The following is an 18,523-nucleotide window of genomic DNA, read 5'->3' on the forward strand; positions in this document are numbered from 1 at the left end:
GAAACCCATACATTTCAATGGCTGGAGTGCAAGAACAGTTTTGTTGCTTGTTCATAGTATCTCAATTTTCCACTCTTTATTTTGTTAATTAATTTAATTTAATTTAATTTAATTTAATTTAATTTAATTTAATTTAATTTAATTTAATATTTATTTATTTATTATTATTATTATTATTATTATTATTATTATTATTATTATTATTATTATTATTTATTTATTTATTTATTTATTTATTTGTTTGTTTGTTTGTTTGTTTATTTATTTATTTGTTTATTATTATTATTATTATTATTATTATTATTATCATTATTATTTAACTATATAATTTGATTTAATTTTATTGCACTATAAAATGGGGAAAGTCTTACAAAAAAACCCATTGACTAAAAGATCCAGAATACCAAAATCTCCTTCATTCATTTACATTAAAAACTTAAATATAGCCACATCTAGATAATCACAGCACAGGCCTGTAAAAATGAACACACACACAGGCCCCAGAACACACTGAAAGTTCAAATGAGTGCAGCTGGACTGTTTTGTGCTGTTTTGTGTGTTTGTATATTTGCTGTATGATTTTCACCAGGTGGGTCGTCCTGTTATGTATGCAAAAACACAGCTGACCAGACAGCTTAATAAGGACAAAATCCCACCAAGGACACGCAACAGACTGCAGCCGTACTGCAAGCGTCTGTTCTTTCTTTTTTGCATTCCAGCAGGATAGATGCTATCTCACACACACACACCTCTGAACAGTAGCCAGGTTCTCCAGTTCATCGTGGTTCATGCTGTAATCTGGATCTTTCACCAGCGGCTCATTGATACTCTCCAGCAATCGTCCTCCCTGACAGAGAGCGATCCTGAGGTCCTCCTGCACACACACACACACACACGCACGCGCACGCACATGCACACGCACACGCACACGCACACACACAGAGAGAGAACGATGAGAGAGTGCATGAAATAAACATGCTATTCAGTCTGAATGATGAGCGTAAATTATTTATGTAAGCTTAAGTTTTGGTTATAGCTTATGGCCATGTGAATAATCCATGTTCAATTATTTATTATTTCCCTGCATGCCTTGTTAATGACTATGGCCAGTACTGACATATAGTTTATTATATCATTTTTTATTACAAGCACCTTTAAATGACCTAGTCTATTTTTACTATAGTCTATTTTTTGTGTGTTTGTGTGTTTAACGGGAGCTAAACAGTAAAATGTACAATATAGGATATATACTTTATATTCTATGTATTTATATGGTCATTCCTTTTCTTTCTTCTTGCATAATAATGATCAAATTAAAAATAAAAGAGAATATAATTGCATTAAAATAATGATACTTAAAGCTAAAACATTTTAAATGATCATACATAAAACTGAAAAACATGAAAGAATAATATTACTAATAAAACATTTATAATGTGTATTATGAAAATTAGTTTGCTAAAAACAATATATTAATTAAAAGACTAAATAAATAAATAAAAGAACTAAATGCAGATATAATAATAATAATAATAATACTAATAATTAAAATAAATAATAAACACATTTTTCAAAATCAACCAACATATAAGGATTGAAATAAGAATTAAAAATTTAACTAAATTAAATTAACAAACAAATAAACAAACAAATAAATAAATAGATAAACTAATAAGTAAATACAGATATTTGGAAATAATGATACTAATAACTAAAATAAATTATAAATAAACATTTTCCAAACCAATCAACATTTAAGGATTGAGATTAGAATTAAATTAAATTAACAAATAAATAAATAAACTAATATGTAAATACAGATATTACTATAATTATAATGATACTAATAACTAAAATAAATAATAAATATATATTTTTTAAACCAATCAACATGTAAGGACTGAGATTAGAATTTAAAAATAAATAACAAATGAAATAAAATAAAATAATTTAAAATTTTACTTAATTTAAAAATAAAAAAATAAAAGAATAATTAAACAAACTAATAAGTAAATACAAATATTATTATAATAATAATGATACTAGTAATTAAAATAAATAATAAATAAACATTTTCCCAATCAATCAACATGTAAGGATTGAGATTAGAATTAAAAATTTTATTCAATTAAATTCAATTAAATAAACATACAAACAAATAAATAAATAAATAAACAAACTAATAAGTAAATACAAAAATTATAATAATAATAATAATAATAATGATATTAATAATTAAAATAAATAATAAAGAAACAATTTTTTCAAATCAATCAACATGTAAGGATTGAGATTAGAATTAAATTCAATTAATAAGTAAATACAGATTAATAATAATAATAATAATAATAATAATAATAATAATAATAAATGATACTAATAATTAAAATACATAATAAATAAGCATTTTTTAAATCAATCAACACATAAGGATTGAGATTAGAATAAAAAATAAATTATATTAAATTAAATGAACAAATAAACAAATAACCTAACAAGTAAACACAAATATAATAATAATAACAATAATGATACTAATAATGAAAATAAATAATAAACACATTTTTCAAATTAATCAACAAGGATTGAGATTAGAAATGAAAATGTAATTAAATTAAATCAACAAACAAACAAATAAACAAATAAATCAGTAAATACAGATATTATTATAATAAAAAGGATACTAATAATTAAAATACAAATAAACACATTTTTAAAAATAATTAACATGTAAGGATTGAGATTAGTACTAAAAAATAAATTAAATAAATTAAATAAACAAACAAATAAATAAATTAAATTAAAAAAAATAAACAAAAAAAAGAAAGAAAGAAAGAAAGAAAGAAAGAAAGAAAGAAAGAAAGAAAGAAAGAAATCTCACTCTAATCAATATTTCATGGCGATTTATTTAATTATTTTCCAAGTAGCCATGCTGCGACAGGGATATTGTGGTCATTATATCTAGTACACTGAAATAATAATAATATATTCTGACCTTCATTTTGTCCTTCTTCTCTGTGTGGACGGTTAGAAGGTTGGATGTGGCCTCAACATCATTAGGCAGTTCAGTCTCCGCCAGCTCTGTCCCGAAAGACTGCAGAGTCTGTGCTGTTTTCTTCACCATCAGAGCAAAACCCTCAATGGCCTACAGACACAACACAAACACCAATCACAACCAAACACAACCACAATCACACTAATGGCTAAGTGTGCAGCAAATAAGAAATATCCCCGTGCCTAGTACTTAAAACACAACATGATCAATACAGACCTGCTCGAAATCAATTACTGATTACTTGAAAGCAACTCCACAAATGGATGAAAGCGGCAATTCATTTTCTTGAGGTGAAGACCAACAAGCTCCTTTTTTAAATACATCAGTATAATGAAGTAAAACACACCGAAGGCATACTACAACATACTACACAGTCAAAAGAATATATTGACTAGCCTTTTTTCAGTAGTTTGTGTAAGACATAGGCATGCCTCAGTGAACCAAATTCATAATTAATTCACTCATTCATTTTACTTCAGCTTAGTGCCTTAATTGTCAGGGGTCACAACAGCGGAATGAACCACCAACTATTCCAGCATATGTTTTACGCAGCGGATGCCGTTCCAGCTGCAATCCTGTACTGGGAAACACCCATACACTCTCACGTTCACACACACACACTCATACACTGCGGCCAATTTAGTTTATTCAACTGACCTATAGCGCATTTACACCTATAGTGTCTTTGGACTGTGGGGGAAACCAGAGCACCCAGAGGAAACAAACTCAAGGAGAACATGCAAACTCCACACAGAAATGCCAACTGGCCCAGCCGGGACTCGAACCAGCGACCTTCTTGCTGTGAGGCGACAGTGCTAACCACTATTATGCTATATAAGTTCTGTGTTTTTCTGGATGATGATTGAATTCTGACCTACTGTAATCTCTAATGGGAAACAAATGATTAGCAATTATCAGTGATGACCAAGGTTGAATATAAAACCATGTATTTGGCCAAAAGATGACAAGTTTGCATGTGTGCACTGATAAAAGGATGAACACAAACGTTTCTGTTTACCAAATAACTTATGTGTGAGGATATGTCAATTAAAATACACACCGTTACTATTAGGCTATATGTAGATAGGAACACCCAGTTCATAGGTAAAAGTGTCTTTTGAACACTTTCAGAGCCTGTTTTAGACCACCGACTGAATATTTTCCCTCATCAATGTTAACTATTGTTAGTACTATCATTGGTGTTGGGGGGTTGAAGAATCTGTATCTAAAAAGATTATTAATAATCACAGTATGAATAATAGTTAAAGTTCATTCATTAATTTTCCTTCGGCTTAGTCCCTTATTTATCAGAGGTCGCCATAGCGGAATGAACCGCCAACTATTCCAGTATATGTTTTATGCAGCGGATGCCATTCCAGCTGCAACCCAATACTGGAAAACACCCATGCACTCTCACAATTACACATACATTACGGCCAATTTTGTTTACCTAATTCACATGTAGTGCATATCTTTAGACTGTGCGGAAAACCGGAGCACCCGGAGGAAACTCGAACACGGGGAGAACATGCAAACTCCACATAGAAATGCCAACTGGTCCAGCTAGAACTCGAACCAGCAACCTTCATGCTTTGAAAAAACGTTGCCACCGTGCCACCTTTAATATAAGTTGTACATTTAAAAATATAAATCAACACTTATGTTAACTATTGTTAGTACTATTGTTAGTGTTGGGGGGGTTGAGGAATCAGTATCTGAAAAATATTATTAATATAATAATAGTTAGTATAAGTTGTAAATTTCATCTGCACTTTGCTGATGAACCGATAGGAAACACTTGAGCAACAAAAACACTACTATGTAGTTCGCCAAGGTTGAGTGTTTTTGTACTTTCCTATAATCTACACTCCCCTAAACATGTACAGTACTGTGCATGCAACTGACATATTCATATATACTCATTTTCGAGTGTTTACACGGACACAACAATGGTGTTTTCAGTCACAAAAATGCTGCTGTCTTGTAAAAGAATAGGCGAAACGTATAAAAAAGTGTCTTGTTTTTTGGCTGAAATCGTTGTCGTGTAAATGGCCCCTGAATTTACATCTGTAACTCTCAGTTGATGAAACCAGGGTGAAAACTACAGAGGGATTTGGGGGGGATTGACCTCCCCTATTTAATTTTTTATCCTCTCTGAAGGACATCAATACAACATGAAGGAGAGTGGGGGGGATTGGGGGGTCAGTCCTCTAAATCAGTGGGCCCCAACGGTCGCAACACACTCGTACACCCAGTTGAGTTAAAAAAAAAAGCATCTTTCAAAATGCCGCAAGCGCACAGTCACATGACAAGAACTGACTGAGAATCTTCATACTTTAAATGGACTACAGTGCCATGTAGAGACCTTTGGAGGGGCAGGGGCACAAAGAATATTTATTTAAATAGTCAGTTTCGTTTTGAGGGGCCACTTTCTCTCCAAGAGAAAAAAAGGGCACGTGCTCAAACACCCAAAGGACCCCTCTGCACTGAAGGAATATTCAGTTGAAGTCAGAATTATTAGCCCCCCTTTGAATTTTTATTTTCTTTTTTAAATATTTCCCAAATAATGTTTAAGAGAGCAAGGAAATTTTCACAGTATGTCTGATAATATTTTTTTTTCTGGACAAAGATTCTGAAGAAGATTTTAGCAGTTTTAAAATTTAAAAAAGCCATTTTAAGGTCAATAATATTATTAGCCCCTTTAAGCTGTTTTTATTTTTGATAGTCTACAGAACAAACCATCGTAATACAATAACTTGCCTAATCACCCTAACCTGCCTAGTTAACCTAATTAACCTAGTAAAGCCTTTAAATGTCACTTTAAGCTAGTGTCTTATAGTATAGAAGTATAGTATAGAAGTATAGAAGTGTCTTGAAAAAAATCAAGTCAAATATTATTTACTGTCATCATGGCAAAGATCAAATAAATCAGTAATTAGAAATGAGTTATTAAAACTATTATGTTTAGAAATGTAAAAAATCTTCTCTCTGTTAAACAGAAATTGGGGAAAAAAAACAAACGGGGGCTAATAATTCAGGGGGACTAATAATTCGGACTTCAACTATACATTTTGGTAGACTATTACTTCATACAAACACAGAACACCCAAACATTGCAGTGCTTTTAAATTTTCCCCATAAATAAAACTTGTATCAGAGTTACAACAAAGTTTTTATGATTGACATCTTCTGAGAAAACGTTGATGGTCACCTAGCAACCACATCTCCCAACCCCCCCGGGCCGCAGTAAAATTTTCAATCGTTGACTGGTCTGCGGTGATAAAAAGGTTGGGGATTACTGTTCTAAACAGTTTGATCTGTACACTGTAATTAAATAATAATAGTAATAATCAATTTAAATGTACATACCCCTATAAAGGTTAATACCACTGCGAATGCTTAACCGCGCCAATCAGTCTATGCGGGAAAATATTCATTCAACAGTCTGACACTGAACACTTCACATCATGAACACTTAAGACATCGTGAGCATTCACAAGACACTTTTCTTGTAAAATATGTGTTTGTTTCAACATATAATCGAAAAGTAAAGATAAAAGGATAGTTTGAGTTCAGAATACATTAAATACCCCTCAAAACACTACAAACTTAAATACATTTTATAAATAAATTAGATATCATTTAAATAAATACATACATTTGATTTACTGAAGCATGCATTACACAAACGAACATTATCAAAAAAGTTGACCCTCCTGATCGTCAATGTATAATTCAGACCCTCTGTTAGACTTAGATTATATTCGACTTTGTAAGACTACATGCTCTCAAATGTTAGTCTGGAGACCTGTAGCGTAAAATAAAGCAAACACTAAAACATATCAGTTTATTTTCTAACTGTATGGTTTATATAACGAATTTTGTGCTTTCATTTTATGGCCGACCCATCAATGCCATACTTTACAGCAGGAGTGTACTCACCGTGCGGTGTGAAATCCACTTCTCATGGCAGTATTCCTGTGTGCCGCCCAGTTCCTGAGTGAGCTGAGTGCGGTCGATGTAACTGTGGAGCTCAGTCACAGAGCTGAGCATGATCACCTACACACACACACACACACACACACACACACACACACACACACACACACACACACACACACACACACACACACACACACACACACACACACACACACACACACACACACACACACACACACACACACACACACACACAGTTAATGTACAGCACTTCTCTATGTCAGAGCAAAATCCATTTCATTATGCTCTTCATTAACCACATGCCACAGTCTGCCTGACACTCATGTATGGCAAGCTGATTATACATTTAAAGCCCGTGTGAAATCCAAATGTAGTGTTTATTGTGCTGGCTCACATTGTTATATTTAAGGTGAATAGTTAATCCATGCAAGTTAGTGTACTGAATAAAAATGTTTGTTTTGGTAATCTTCAGTCAAATTCAAAACCACTTGTTTCCGCCATTGGAGTGGCGGTCCTTCTGTTGACGTCAACTTGAGGGCAACTTCCAAAACAACTGTATATTAATATCCTTAACCACGTCTCTTTTACTGTTAGTTTGCTATGAGGGAATGATGCACTAAAGAAAGCCCTGTCCCAACATCAACATACTGTAATAAAGTCTCAGCATTTTCTGGTTTCTATAGATTTAATCTAGAAAACGTACTAGTATAATTTTTTATGCTACTAGTAGTTATTATTATTTATATTTAGGACATTATCTATTATATACTAGTAATTATTTCTTTGGGTCAATGCTTAATTTGTCAATTGCGAGGTCCTGGAACAGATCGGGGTAACGGATCAGGCATGTTACCTGAGGATGGAGAGGTGTCGCGCACGGAAGTGGAGTGGGGAACTGTGGGGGCATTGGATGGCGGATGGGTGTCCCGGACGAAGGACTAAAGTGAAGAACGGGGTTGTCGCGAATGAAAGTGAAGAGGGTTTGGGAGTCGCGGAAGAAAGTGAAAGTGAACACCGGGCGGGGGAGGAGGGCAGTTGAGGAGGGGGATCGGTAAAATGAGGTGCCGGATCAGATTTTAGAGGTGCCAGATCCGAAACCTACTAGAACCTAATAAATACCAACTCACAAAAAATTGGTTCTTCTGCAGTTCTTTGTGGTAGTCGAGGTGCTATTTAGCACTGCTTAGTGGTTCTGTGTTTTTTCAGGGAACCATTTTAGGTGCTATAAGTGCGAGTATTTAAATTTTTAGTTGTTCATTGGGGAGTTACATAGCACCACACTTAAGCATATAAATGCTATGCAGCACTTAAAGTGGTTCCTCTATGATGATTAGCTAAGCAACCCAATTAAGCTCTATCAAAGTCCCTTTAAGGCAAGTCATTTCACTCGGCGGCTATCTTTGAAACGCCTCTCGAGTGGTTTGCTTGAGCACTCTGTCTGAATGGGGAAACAAATCAAATTCTCCAAAACTGTTTGCCAAGCTTACGATTACATTACATATTTGGAAACACCAATAAATTAAACAACAACTGTCTCATGAGTTTCGTTTCGAAACATCTGAATCAAACAATACCGGCATGTTTTCAGTTTCCCCAAGCGAATGTGCACTTGAAATGAACGAGATCACAACACCAACCTCAGATATGGCCGTTCTACACATTATCACCCTCTGAATAATGATCGTCAGATCGCGCTACTCTTCTGAAGTAATCCACAACTTGGTCTTGATGTCAAATCTCCTCCAGAAATGACATTATACTCTTTGTTTACAAGTTTGTGGGCGTTTGTTGAGTAGATGCTGTCATGTGATGTGTATTTGACACGATGGACTGTACTTCGCATTCATTTCATACAGATTACAAAACCAGACAACTTGTTTTCAAGAGCACTTGGTTCATTTAAAAGTACAGATTTCAAGCTTTCTGTGGATATTTTTATGTGAAGCAAGTATTCGCTGAGATTCCAGTGTGTTTGTTGACCACCAAACTGTCGTAAAAAGCGCATGTATGGTCCGAGCTTTTACCCCGGTGAATCGTCAGTCTTTAGCGATTGATGATTGGCTCCTGTACTAGTAGGCGGGGCTTCATTTGCCATATTGATACTTTTCCCTATTTAAAACTATACGAGTGACATGTCTTGTGTATTCTACAGTCTTCAGTTCTATTTAGCAACATTTGTTTAGTGCAGGGGTGCCCAAACTTTTTCGTATGAAGAGCCAAAAACCAAATATCATTGACAGCCATGGGTCGAAGATAAATCTACCAAACTATTTTACATTAAAGTTGCCATGGGTAATTTCCTAATTTATTTCCTAATATTTCAAAATAAAAAGAAAACATTTCTTTGAATTGTATTACCTAATGCAGTTTACCATTTTTAATGATAACTATTGCAATAAAAACAATCACATTTATAACACAGCGGAGTTGCTCAATGCTGAACACACTAGTCGTGCAGAATCTGCCTTTGCCTTGATTTGCTCACCAAAGTCCGACGGGTGACAGTATGTACATTTTAAATTAAATCTGATTATTTAACACCATTTAAATTGAAATGTTTAATTTCAGTTAGCCTTTTTTGTAGCTCAACAATAAAACAAACAAATAAAAGGTTAAATTAAATTTGAGATGATAATCTCTAAACCATCTCCATCATTCTCCCTTTCTTCTCAGATGAGATGGGGGGTCAAATCAAAGGTTACCATGGGCCATCTTTGGCCCGCAGGCCCTAGTTTGAGCATCTCTGGTTTAGATAGTATACAAAATGCACTAGTTACAACTGGAATAAATAATAATAAAAATATTCACAGTCCCTCTCAGACATCTATTGCGAAAATGAGAAATGTGTTAATAGAAACCATAGAATAGTTACTAGTCTTTACAAATACTGGTCTCTAATGAATAACTACTATAGTATCTATTGAATAGACACATTACTAGTATGTAAATACTGAATACGTAGCCTACTATAAGCAGTATACAATGCAATAAGTCTAAGCGTCTATTTATTAATATTTATAGAATGAAAACCACAGTATTATCTCACTAATAGTTAGCATTCTGAAAAATGTATCCTTGTATGTTTTATATATATAATCTTGGTTGCCATACTCAATCATGCACATGTGTGTGTGCCGTGTGTGTATGTGTGGGCTTACCGGCACCTTCATTTTAAAGTCATCTTTGTTGAACTTAAATAAGATGTCCGAGATTGTGCGCTGGAAGAGTGTTGTGGGTCTCAGTACCAGCACCAGCTGCAGGTTGCCTGGGAAAGAGCCCTAAAAAACACACAAACATAGAAAACTAAGAAAAGAAATCGAAACAAGCCATATAAAAAAACTTACAAAAGGAATATATGAAAAAATTCAATATTCAATTAGGGCTTCTGGCAAATTCTCATATGTTTGCCAACCCTTTTTATCATGTTTCTCTGCTGTAAATGCACTTCCTGGGGAATAATGTGACTTATCCTGTATGTAACTAATCTCCCTTTTTTCTTTTCTTTCTCTGTCCAGTCCCTCATGCTCAGGCCCCGTTTATACTAATACGTTTTAGTTTTAACATGACATTTTCGAATGAAAACAATCCACGTCCACACTGGTGTTTCACCTAGCGTTTCTAAACAACTCTCCATCTATACTACCCCCCTGAGAACGCACATCACGTGACCACACACACACACTCTGGCATGCGCTGCAGCATATGCGCACGTCTGAGCTCCAGGCAGTCAGCGGGTGCTTTGAGCTCAGAACCCCAGGTGAAAGCTGTGCACGTCGGACAGTTCATCAAGAATCTACCGCTAGATCTAATCTCACTATATTTGTTAAACCTGATATTGAATTAATCTTGTTGTCTATATGTAACAACATATTTCCTGACCTGGTCTTTTGAATCTATTGTTCTCAGGTAACATGTTTTTGTTGAGCGCAAAGATAGGTTATTATATTTATTTATGTAACCACGTACACTGATTCTGAACATCTGACTGATTGCTTGCCTTTATTTCCTATATTGTATAAACTTATTGTAAGTTACACTTTTATAATGGCCATTGTTGATTAATAAATCAACAAATCAACATCAGTATGAAGAAAGCCCAGCAGAGACTGTACTTCCTTCGTCAGCTGAGGAAGTTCAACCTGCCACAGGAGCTGCTCGTACAGTTCTACTCAGCTGTCATCCAATCCATCCTCTGCACTTCAATCACCGTCTGGTTCGGCTCAGCTGCCAAAACTGACCTCCGTAGACTACAGCGAATAGTCCGGACTGCTGAACGAATCACTGGCACTACCCTTCCTACACTTCAAGAACTGTACTCTTCCAGAGTGAGTAAAAGGGCTCGCAAAATCACTCTGGACCCCTCACACCCAGCACACTACCTGTTCGAACTGTTACAGTCTGGTCGGCGCTTCAGCGCACCGAGCACAAAAACAGCCAGACACAGGAAAAGTTTCTTTCCTCAGGCTGTCTACCTTATGAACAGTTAAATATTCTCCTACTGTGCAATAAATATGTGCAATACTTTCTCATACGCACTTGTACACAGCACCTTATATCAATATACAATGCAATACTTTCTACATTCGCACTTGTACACAGCATCTTATAACCTGTATATTTATAACAATCTGTACATACAACTCAACATCCAGGTTTCTTCACTAACCACATCTGTTTAATGTTCATCATTTTTTTTTATTATTATTTTTTTTTTTTTTCAGATTATTTTGTGTTGTCACTTGTCACTTTATGTACACTGGAAGCTTCTGTAGCCAAAACAAATTCCTTGTGTGTGTGAAGCACACTTGGCAATAAAACCGATTCTGATTCTGATTCTGATTCTGATAAAACTGATATTCAGTGAAAGAGAGGGTATGTTTTGTATTTTTCAATGAAAATGAAAGGAGGCAGTAATGTTATAGGCTCCGTTTTGTTTTAAATATGCATACAGTGAAGATGACACTCATATAAATATGTAGCTACATGACGCCTCAACATTTTTGGTGTCTGTAAAGTTGTTAATATCAAAAGGAAAATTGACAGTTCCTTATATCATGTTTTCATTTTATTGTCAAGATGAAACAATGTAGCCAGGGTGATGTGAATGAGGTTATAAAGTACACTGTTCCCTTTTTTAGATTTACTTGATGTGTCCTCTGGAGTTTATTTTGAACATCAAACTTGGAAGTCTGAACTTACAAGGAAAGGGTGCAAGATTGAACTTTGTGTAGGCTACTTAATATTGAGGAAATCAAAGAAGCGAATCTGTGCAGCGACGCCTTCGTTTTCAGTATGTCTCCGTTTTCCCCCATCCACACTGACACGTAGCAACAGCGTTTTCAAATTAAAAAACGCCTTCTTAAGCATTTCCAAAATGCTCCGTTTTCAGTGCTCGAAATCTCCGCCGTAGTGTGGATGGAAGGCGTAACTGTATCGAAACTTATGCATATTAAAACGAAAACCTATTACTGTAAACAGAGCTATGCTAGCCTATCATTGTAGGATAGCACAGCACTATCCCTGATGGTATCACCCATTATTGTTGTCTGTTTATTTGTTTATTTATTTATTTATTTATTTTTTACTATCTTATTTTATACAATTTTACAGTTACTTATCTTGTCTTAACTATTTTTATTACCATTACTGTCAATATACTAGGCGGTGTATTTAGGGTTTGTTGAAGTGGGTTTATAAAAAAAAAAATTATGAGTATTATATCTCTGTATGAACAAAAATAGAAGAATGAATAACATTTAAGATTAAATTAATTGCGCTAAAGACCACTTCGTTCAGCAGCCAAAACAAATGGGCAAAACACAAACTGTTAGCCTAAATAAAAGTCAAATATTCATGAGTAATGTCTTATTATTAACTGAATAGCCAAAAATAAAACAGTAGCTTGGTCTATTTTAAGCTGCATTTGTTGTTAATGACAAAATCACCCATTGTGCTAGTGCACTTTCATTTTGATTTCTTTAAATCAAGCTGTTTTACCACAATGAGCCAGAACAGGCTTTCTAAACTTAAAATCTTGTGTCAGATGGGCATTTTACTTTTGAACTTTGTTCAGAAAAATGCTTGAAAAAAGGGAGGCTATAGACATTTTTAAAGGTAGGGAGGGGCCCCACCTTCACTCAAATGCAATTGTCTTGTAAAATAATAGGCAAAATAAAAAGTGTCTTGTTTTTTGGCTGAAAAGTTTGTGACATCTGTACTTGGCATAAAAATAAATGGAAAAAAGGAATATATATATATATATATATATATAGACACACACACACAAAATAAAAATAGGTGCTGTCTAACACTCAGAGTGGTTCCCTTATGAGCCAATCAACCACGTTTAGTGCTATTTAGCACCATTTTTTAGTGTGTATTAATATACCTTAGCTTATGTTAGTGAGGCATTACACTTGACTGGTACAGGCACCCTCCCACTGTCTGCATCCGCACTCACTCCTGATATATACTGTTGCCATGACGACGCAGCCCCTTCAGAGACTAGAAAGGCTAACAATGGTCTCACATATGCTTCCCTCCCTGAGCACCCGCTCTCACTCTGTCAGTGAGCACACACACGCACGCACACACGCACACACACACACCCCTCGTGGAGTTCTTATGTTTACAATCTCTTCATTAAAATGCCTCCCTACTGGGCAGCGCGTCAAATCAGAAATATGTCCACTGATCAATACACGACTGTGATGTTTGTATGGCTCTGCTGGCAGATGAAAAACCAGATGCTCAACTGGCAGGGTTTTGGTCAGTAACCAGTGAAGCAGAAAGTAGAGATTTTATAAATGTCACAAAGAGAACAGATTTATTATTCATTTATTATTAATAATTACAAGAAAAGATTCAATTATTATTAAAACATACTTTCATTTCTTACTTAATTTAATCATTTTTATTCAATTTAGTGAAAGCTGTCCTGGTAATTCCACAGAATATCAATATTAATTTATTATTCTCTCGATGTTTCATAATGTTAAAGGGATAGTTCACCCAAAAATGAACATTTACTCACCCCTTGTGGTTTCTAACTATTAGAGTTTCTTTTCTCTGTGGAACACAAAAGAAGATATTTTGAAGAATGCTGGAAACCTGTAACTACTGATGTCTATAGTAGGAAAAATAAACACTATGGATGTCAATGTTACTAGTTTCCAGCTTTATACAAAACATCATATCTTGTGTTTAACAGATAAAACAAACTTACAAAGGTTTGGAACAAGCAAATGCTGAATAAATGATGACAGAATTTTCAGTTCTGGGTGAGCTATCCTTTTAAAATATTAGTATTTTGTTGTCTAAAAATAAAAAATTACCCAGCTAATGCATTTTAAATGGAAAAAAAATTTCTAAATGTCAACATTTTATAGTAAAGAGCCCCTATTATGCATTGAAAAGGGTCATATTTTGGTTTTGAGGGGTCTCCAACAACAGTCTGATAAATGCATGCAAGGTCAAAAAACACTTTCATTGTCTTATAATATGCATTTATTTTTACCTAAATATCCCAATGACTTCTATATGATCTATTCAGTGATTCATTTGTTCCCAACCCCCTCCTTAGCGTGATGCTAATCTGCGCTGATTGTTACGATGACTCAGTCTGTTGCGATTGGTCGACTGCATTTAACGTGAGACAGAGAAAATCGCCCACCACGACTTCAACATTGTTGAAGTAGTCAGAGTGCAGAGTGTATGCGTGAGCCCAATGCAGGAGTGCATTAAAGCAATGCAGTTTAACACCAGCATATTGCTCTAACCTTAACCATAAGTAAAACCAATGACATGCATTCAGTATTAATCCACACAGTGGCAAAAGCTGAACTATTTTGAAACTTTACAGACACACATGTGTAGGAACAGCTGATGGTGGCCATAGCATTGACAAACGGCAGAGGATCGCAAGCTCAAAAACGCATTTTACTCCATAAACAAAGCAGCACTTGCATCATTTTCAACGTGGCTTTAGACACGATATGAAAATATATAGAATTATCAAGATACAGAACAAGCAGTTACAAGTAACAAAACACAATTAAAAACACATTTTGCAAGCTAGAGAAAACAAGGAGGCAACCATTTTAATCGCACTTACTTACACTTGTGAATTGGAGAAAGGAACTGATCCATGAACTGTGTACTGTAAACTTCCTGTCAAGCTCTGACAAAGTTCTACACATCAATAGTCTTTTCTAATCCTTTCTTTAACAAACAGCCGACGAATCCCCCGTTGTAGATTGCTAAAGCACTTGTCAGAAAAATGATGGGAACGCAGCACAAGGCTGGGGCTATAATGCTGAGGTGTTTTCACAAAATTAAACATCAACCACTGACTCTTCACAGCCTCATCTTTGGGTAGGGAAAATAACATTAACTTTCTCATCAAACTTCAGAGCACAACGTCTTCGTGAGATGATTCAGCCAGGATCTGCTACAGTGTTTGTCTTTCTCTTTTTCTTGCAACAGTGTTTGTGGGTGAGGCCGGGGGTTTCAATTTTCCCAGGTCTGTGCGTGCAGCAAATGAGAGGAGCTTGAGTTCTGGATCGACATCACGCCGACACAGCTAAAGATTCGTTTCGACCCACTCTGAGTCGACTCTTTTATTGATGAATCAATAGTTTTTAACATGGTGCACTTTCAGATTCATACCTTAGCTATTTTACTTCACTTAGAGCTGGTACACACTGCATTGAAGACCATTTTCAACACATAATAGGGGCTCTTTAAATTACCAAGAAGAGTATTTATTTAAAGAAAAAGAACATTTTACACAAACATGCACTATAAAAATCACAAAATCCAGAGAACCTGAGAATTTTTGTCTCTTTTTTCACACATTAGTGCAGACTGGCTCTCTTCTAATGAAACATATATCTATTTAATCCATCATCTAACATATAATGCAATCTGTTAGAAAAGTAACAGCACACCTCTTCTCATCAAACCTCACAGTTTTGCATATAACAGTGCTGGTTTAACTCAAAATAATTAAAATAAAAAAGAGGTCAAATGGCATTAGCATGCTCTTATCCACTGCACTGCATCCAAATGAACCAACTAGCCCGGTCAGTCAGACCACAGATTTAAAGGGGGTCTCGAAATGCACAATTGGGATTTGTTATGAACACTTAAGCCGTCCCAAGAATCACAATCACGTCCTCACAGCTCTGCGGGATCTGCCAACATGAGCTAATCCTACAGTGAGCTGATCTCACAGTCTGCCATGCTGAAATGCCTCCAGCTCCGGGTTTCCATGAAAATTCGCTTACCCTGCACCCCCTCCCCTTTTTTTTCTTGGACAGTGCTGCTGTTTGTTTTTATTCCCAATTAACAATTAGGGGAGAGTGAGATTCAAGGGCTAGCAAGAATGGTTAGTGTGTCAATAGGACGTTTGTGTACCCTCAATAAAAAAACTAGATATATGGATAATAGAGCGGAGGAACTATGACGTCAATTTGTAAGCAAAAACCCAGAAGTGAGTTAGCATTGTAGCAGTTCCAGTTCCCTCGTCCCAAAGTCAATAGTTTTTTTTTTAATGGGATTTGTGGCTACCACAAACTCAAGATACTTTAACGTTTTATTCTGCGACATAAAACACTCCAGTTACATCACACTCTTGATTTTTTCAATCAGTTATGCTTGTTTAAAAAGACGGTTGCTATCCAGGGACTAAATGGGACTACAGGTGATGTCGGAGATTTTATACTGTACGTCATCGAGCTGAACTGGTCTGGGATTCCCGCTTGCGTTGGGAATTTGGATTTGTCTGCTATTTAAGTATTTTCATAAATAGTAGTTTGTAGTATTTTTATTTTTAGTATATTGTGTGTAGATAATAACCCCTTTTCACACAAACAGACCTTTCTGGAAAATTACTGGCAATTTTCCGGAAAGGTCTGTCAGTGTGAACAGGTCCTTTTTGAAAATATCGGTAAGTTCGTTCCGGCTATTTTCTGAAAAGAGAAGTTGTAACATTATCATAATTTGCCGGAGTGTTGCGCTGTGTGAACGCAGAAGGGAGATTGCCGGAAAGAGCGCGTTCACGTCTAGAAAACACTGACGTGAGACGTCTACTTTAGCCAATCAGAACACTTAGACGCATTCATGTCCGCTCGGTTTATGAGAATAAAAGCCTGTGAATATTTTTCCAGACACTTTTAGCTGCTAGATGTTAGTCAGATAACATTTCTGTTTCTTCTTAATGCCAACTGTGGAAAAATGTATCGATAAAATGCTTATGATAAGCCGTTGTTTGTTTACCTTCAAGCTCTGACACGTGTGCATGTAAAGCAGCCGGTGAGCGCCAGCACACACATATTATGAACATAAATCTCGACATGAGAAAGTGTTTCTCTATTTGTTTTCATCAAAGTCGTTCACAATACTTATCCATCCACAGAGTTTGTAATGTAGTTAAATGTTTACAAATACAATTGCAGCTGTTTAGAGGTCATTTCTGGTTAATGATGTCAGAATTTACTGGTATTATGGAACTAGATCTCAATAAAATTACCTAAAAAACAAACATAATGCCCTGTTTTACTTGTTCAGCTGAAAAGTGATTTAGTTACACCAACTAGTTACTTTGTAATTACACCCAACACTAGACGCAAGTGACCCTAAACAATGGAACAATTGTTCAGTATAGTCCACTTTGTAGACAAACTAAGCATTAAAAAACTAATAAAAGCGTACTTGTTTATCATTTGTCCTTTGCATTCAAAGTCCAAAGCAACAGTCAGATCCAAATGAGCAAAGCATTCCCCATTAACAATGGCCATAAAGACACTCTCAGTCCCATTAAAAACCTCATGTTTGATTGCTGACAAAGGCGTCTGCTCAAATTGAACCCCGCCTTCACATTACCATGACAATCTCCAGTTCCTCTGAGGCAGATTGGCCATGCTTGGCCCCAACACGCTGGCAATAAGTGTAGAGTCGCAGGGGTCGCCTGTGAGCACAACAGGACGGCAGACAAACACACCCCATTATTGAGTCCTCCATTAAAGCTCATTCAAGCACATGTGACCAACACGGCTCCTCTTTTTGGAGGCTTTAGTAAACTGCTGTGTGTCTGTGATTGCATTACACCATCGCCTTGGGCCGCTCATAAAGACTGCAATTACAAGATAACATGCAGGTTCAGAAAACAATCTGAACGCAGCGATACAGACCAATCGATGTGATTCCAAATATGAAAAATAACATTTACACCGAAGTCGCATTTGCACAGGAATCGGAGTCTTGCTCATTAATTTAATTGCGTTTCTCTATGCTGCAGTGAAAATGTGGTCACCTTCCCTTCCCCCATTCTCGCTTACTCATGCCATTATTATATGTGCGGGTGTGTGTATACTGTATGTGTGTCAGCACTGCAGTAGGGCACATAGTGAAACTGCATTGTTCTGGGGTCTCATTTACACACAATGGTGGAAGTGTAAAATTTGAATTAATAAATGGCTGATATCCTTTCACATACATATATTT

General features: G+C 35.5%; 1 protein-coding gene across 4 annotated transcripts in view; it reads right to left on the reverse strand.

Moving 5' to 3' along the window:
* mcf2la (mcf.2 cell line derived transforming sequence-like a) overlaps positions 1-18,523 on the reverse strand; it is a 131,960-nt gene that overhangs the window by 32,590 nt on the left and 80,847 nt on the right. For 3 of the 4 annotated variants that reach the window (XM_056456646.1, XM_056456645.1, XM_056456647.1), the window contains exons 5-8: positions 10,177-10,296; positions 6,998-7,114; positions 2,996-3,145; positions 750-874 (exon numbers count right to left, since the gene is read on the reverse strand). In XM_056456646.1, coding sequence (XP_056312621.1) covers positions 750-874; positions 2,996-3,145; positions 6,998-7,114; positions 10,177-10,296 — 512 coding nt within the window. The remainder of the gene's footprint in view (positions 1-749; positions 875-2,995; positions 3,146-6,997; positions 7,115-10,176; positions 10,297-18,523) is intronic. The other variant, XM_056456648.1, reaches the window with a different exon arrangement.

The sequence above is a fragment of the Danio aesculapii genome, chromosome 1 (assembly GCF_903798145.1).
Source record: "Danio aesculapii chromosome 1, fDanAes4.1, whole genome shotgun sequence".
Taxonomy (NCBI): domain Eukaryota; kingdom Metazoa; phylum Chordata; class Actinopteri; order Cypriniformes; family Danionidae; genus Danio; species Danio aesculapii.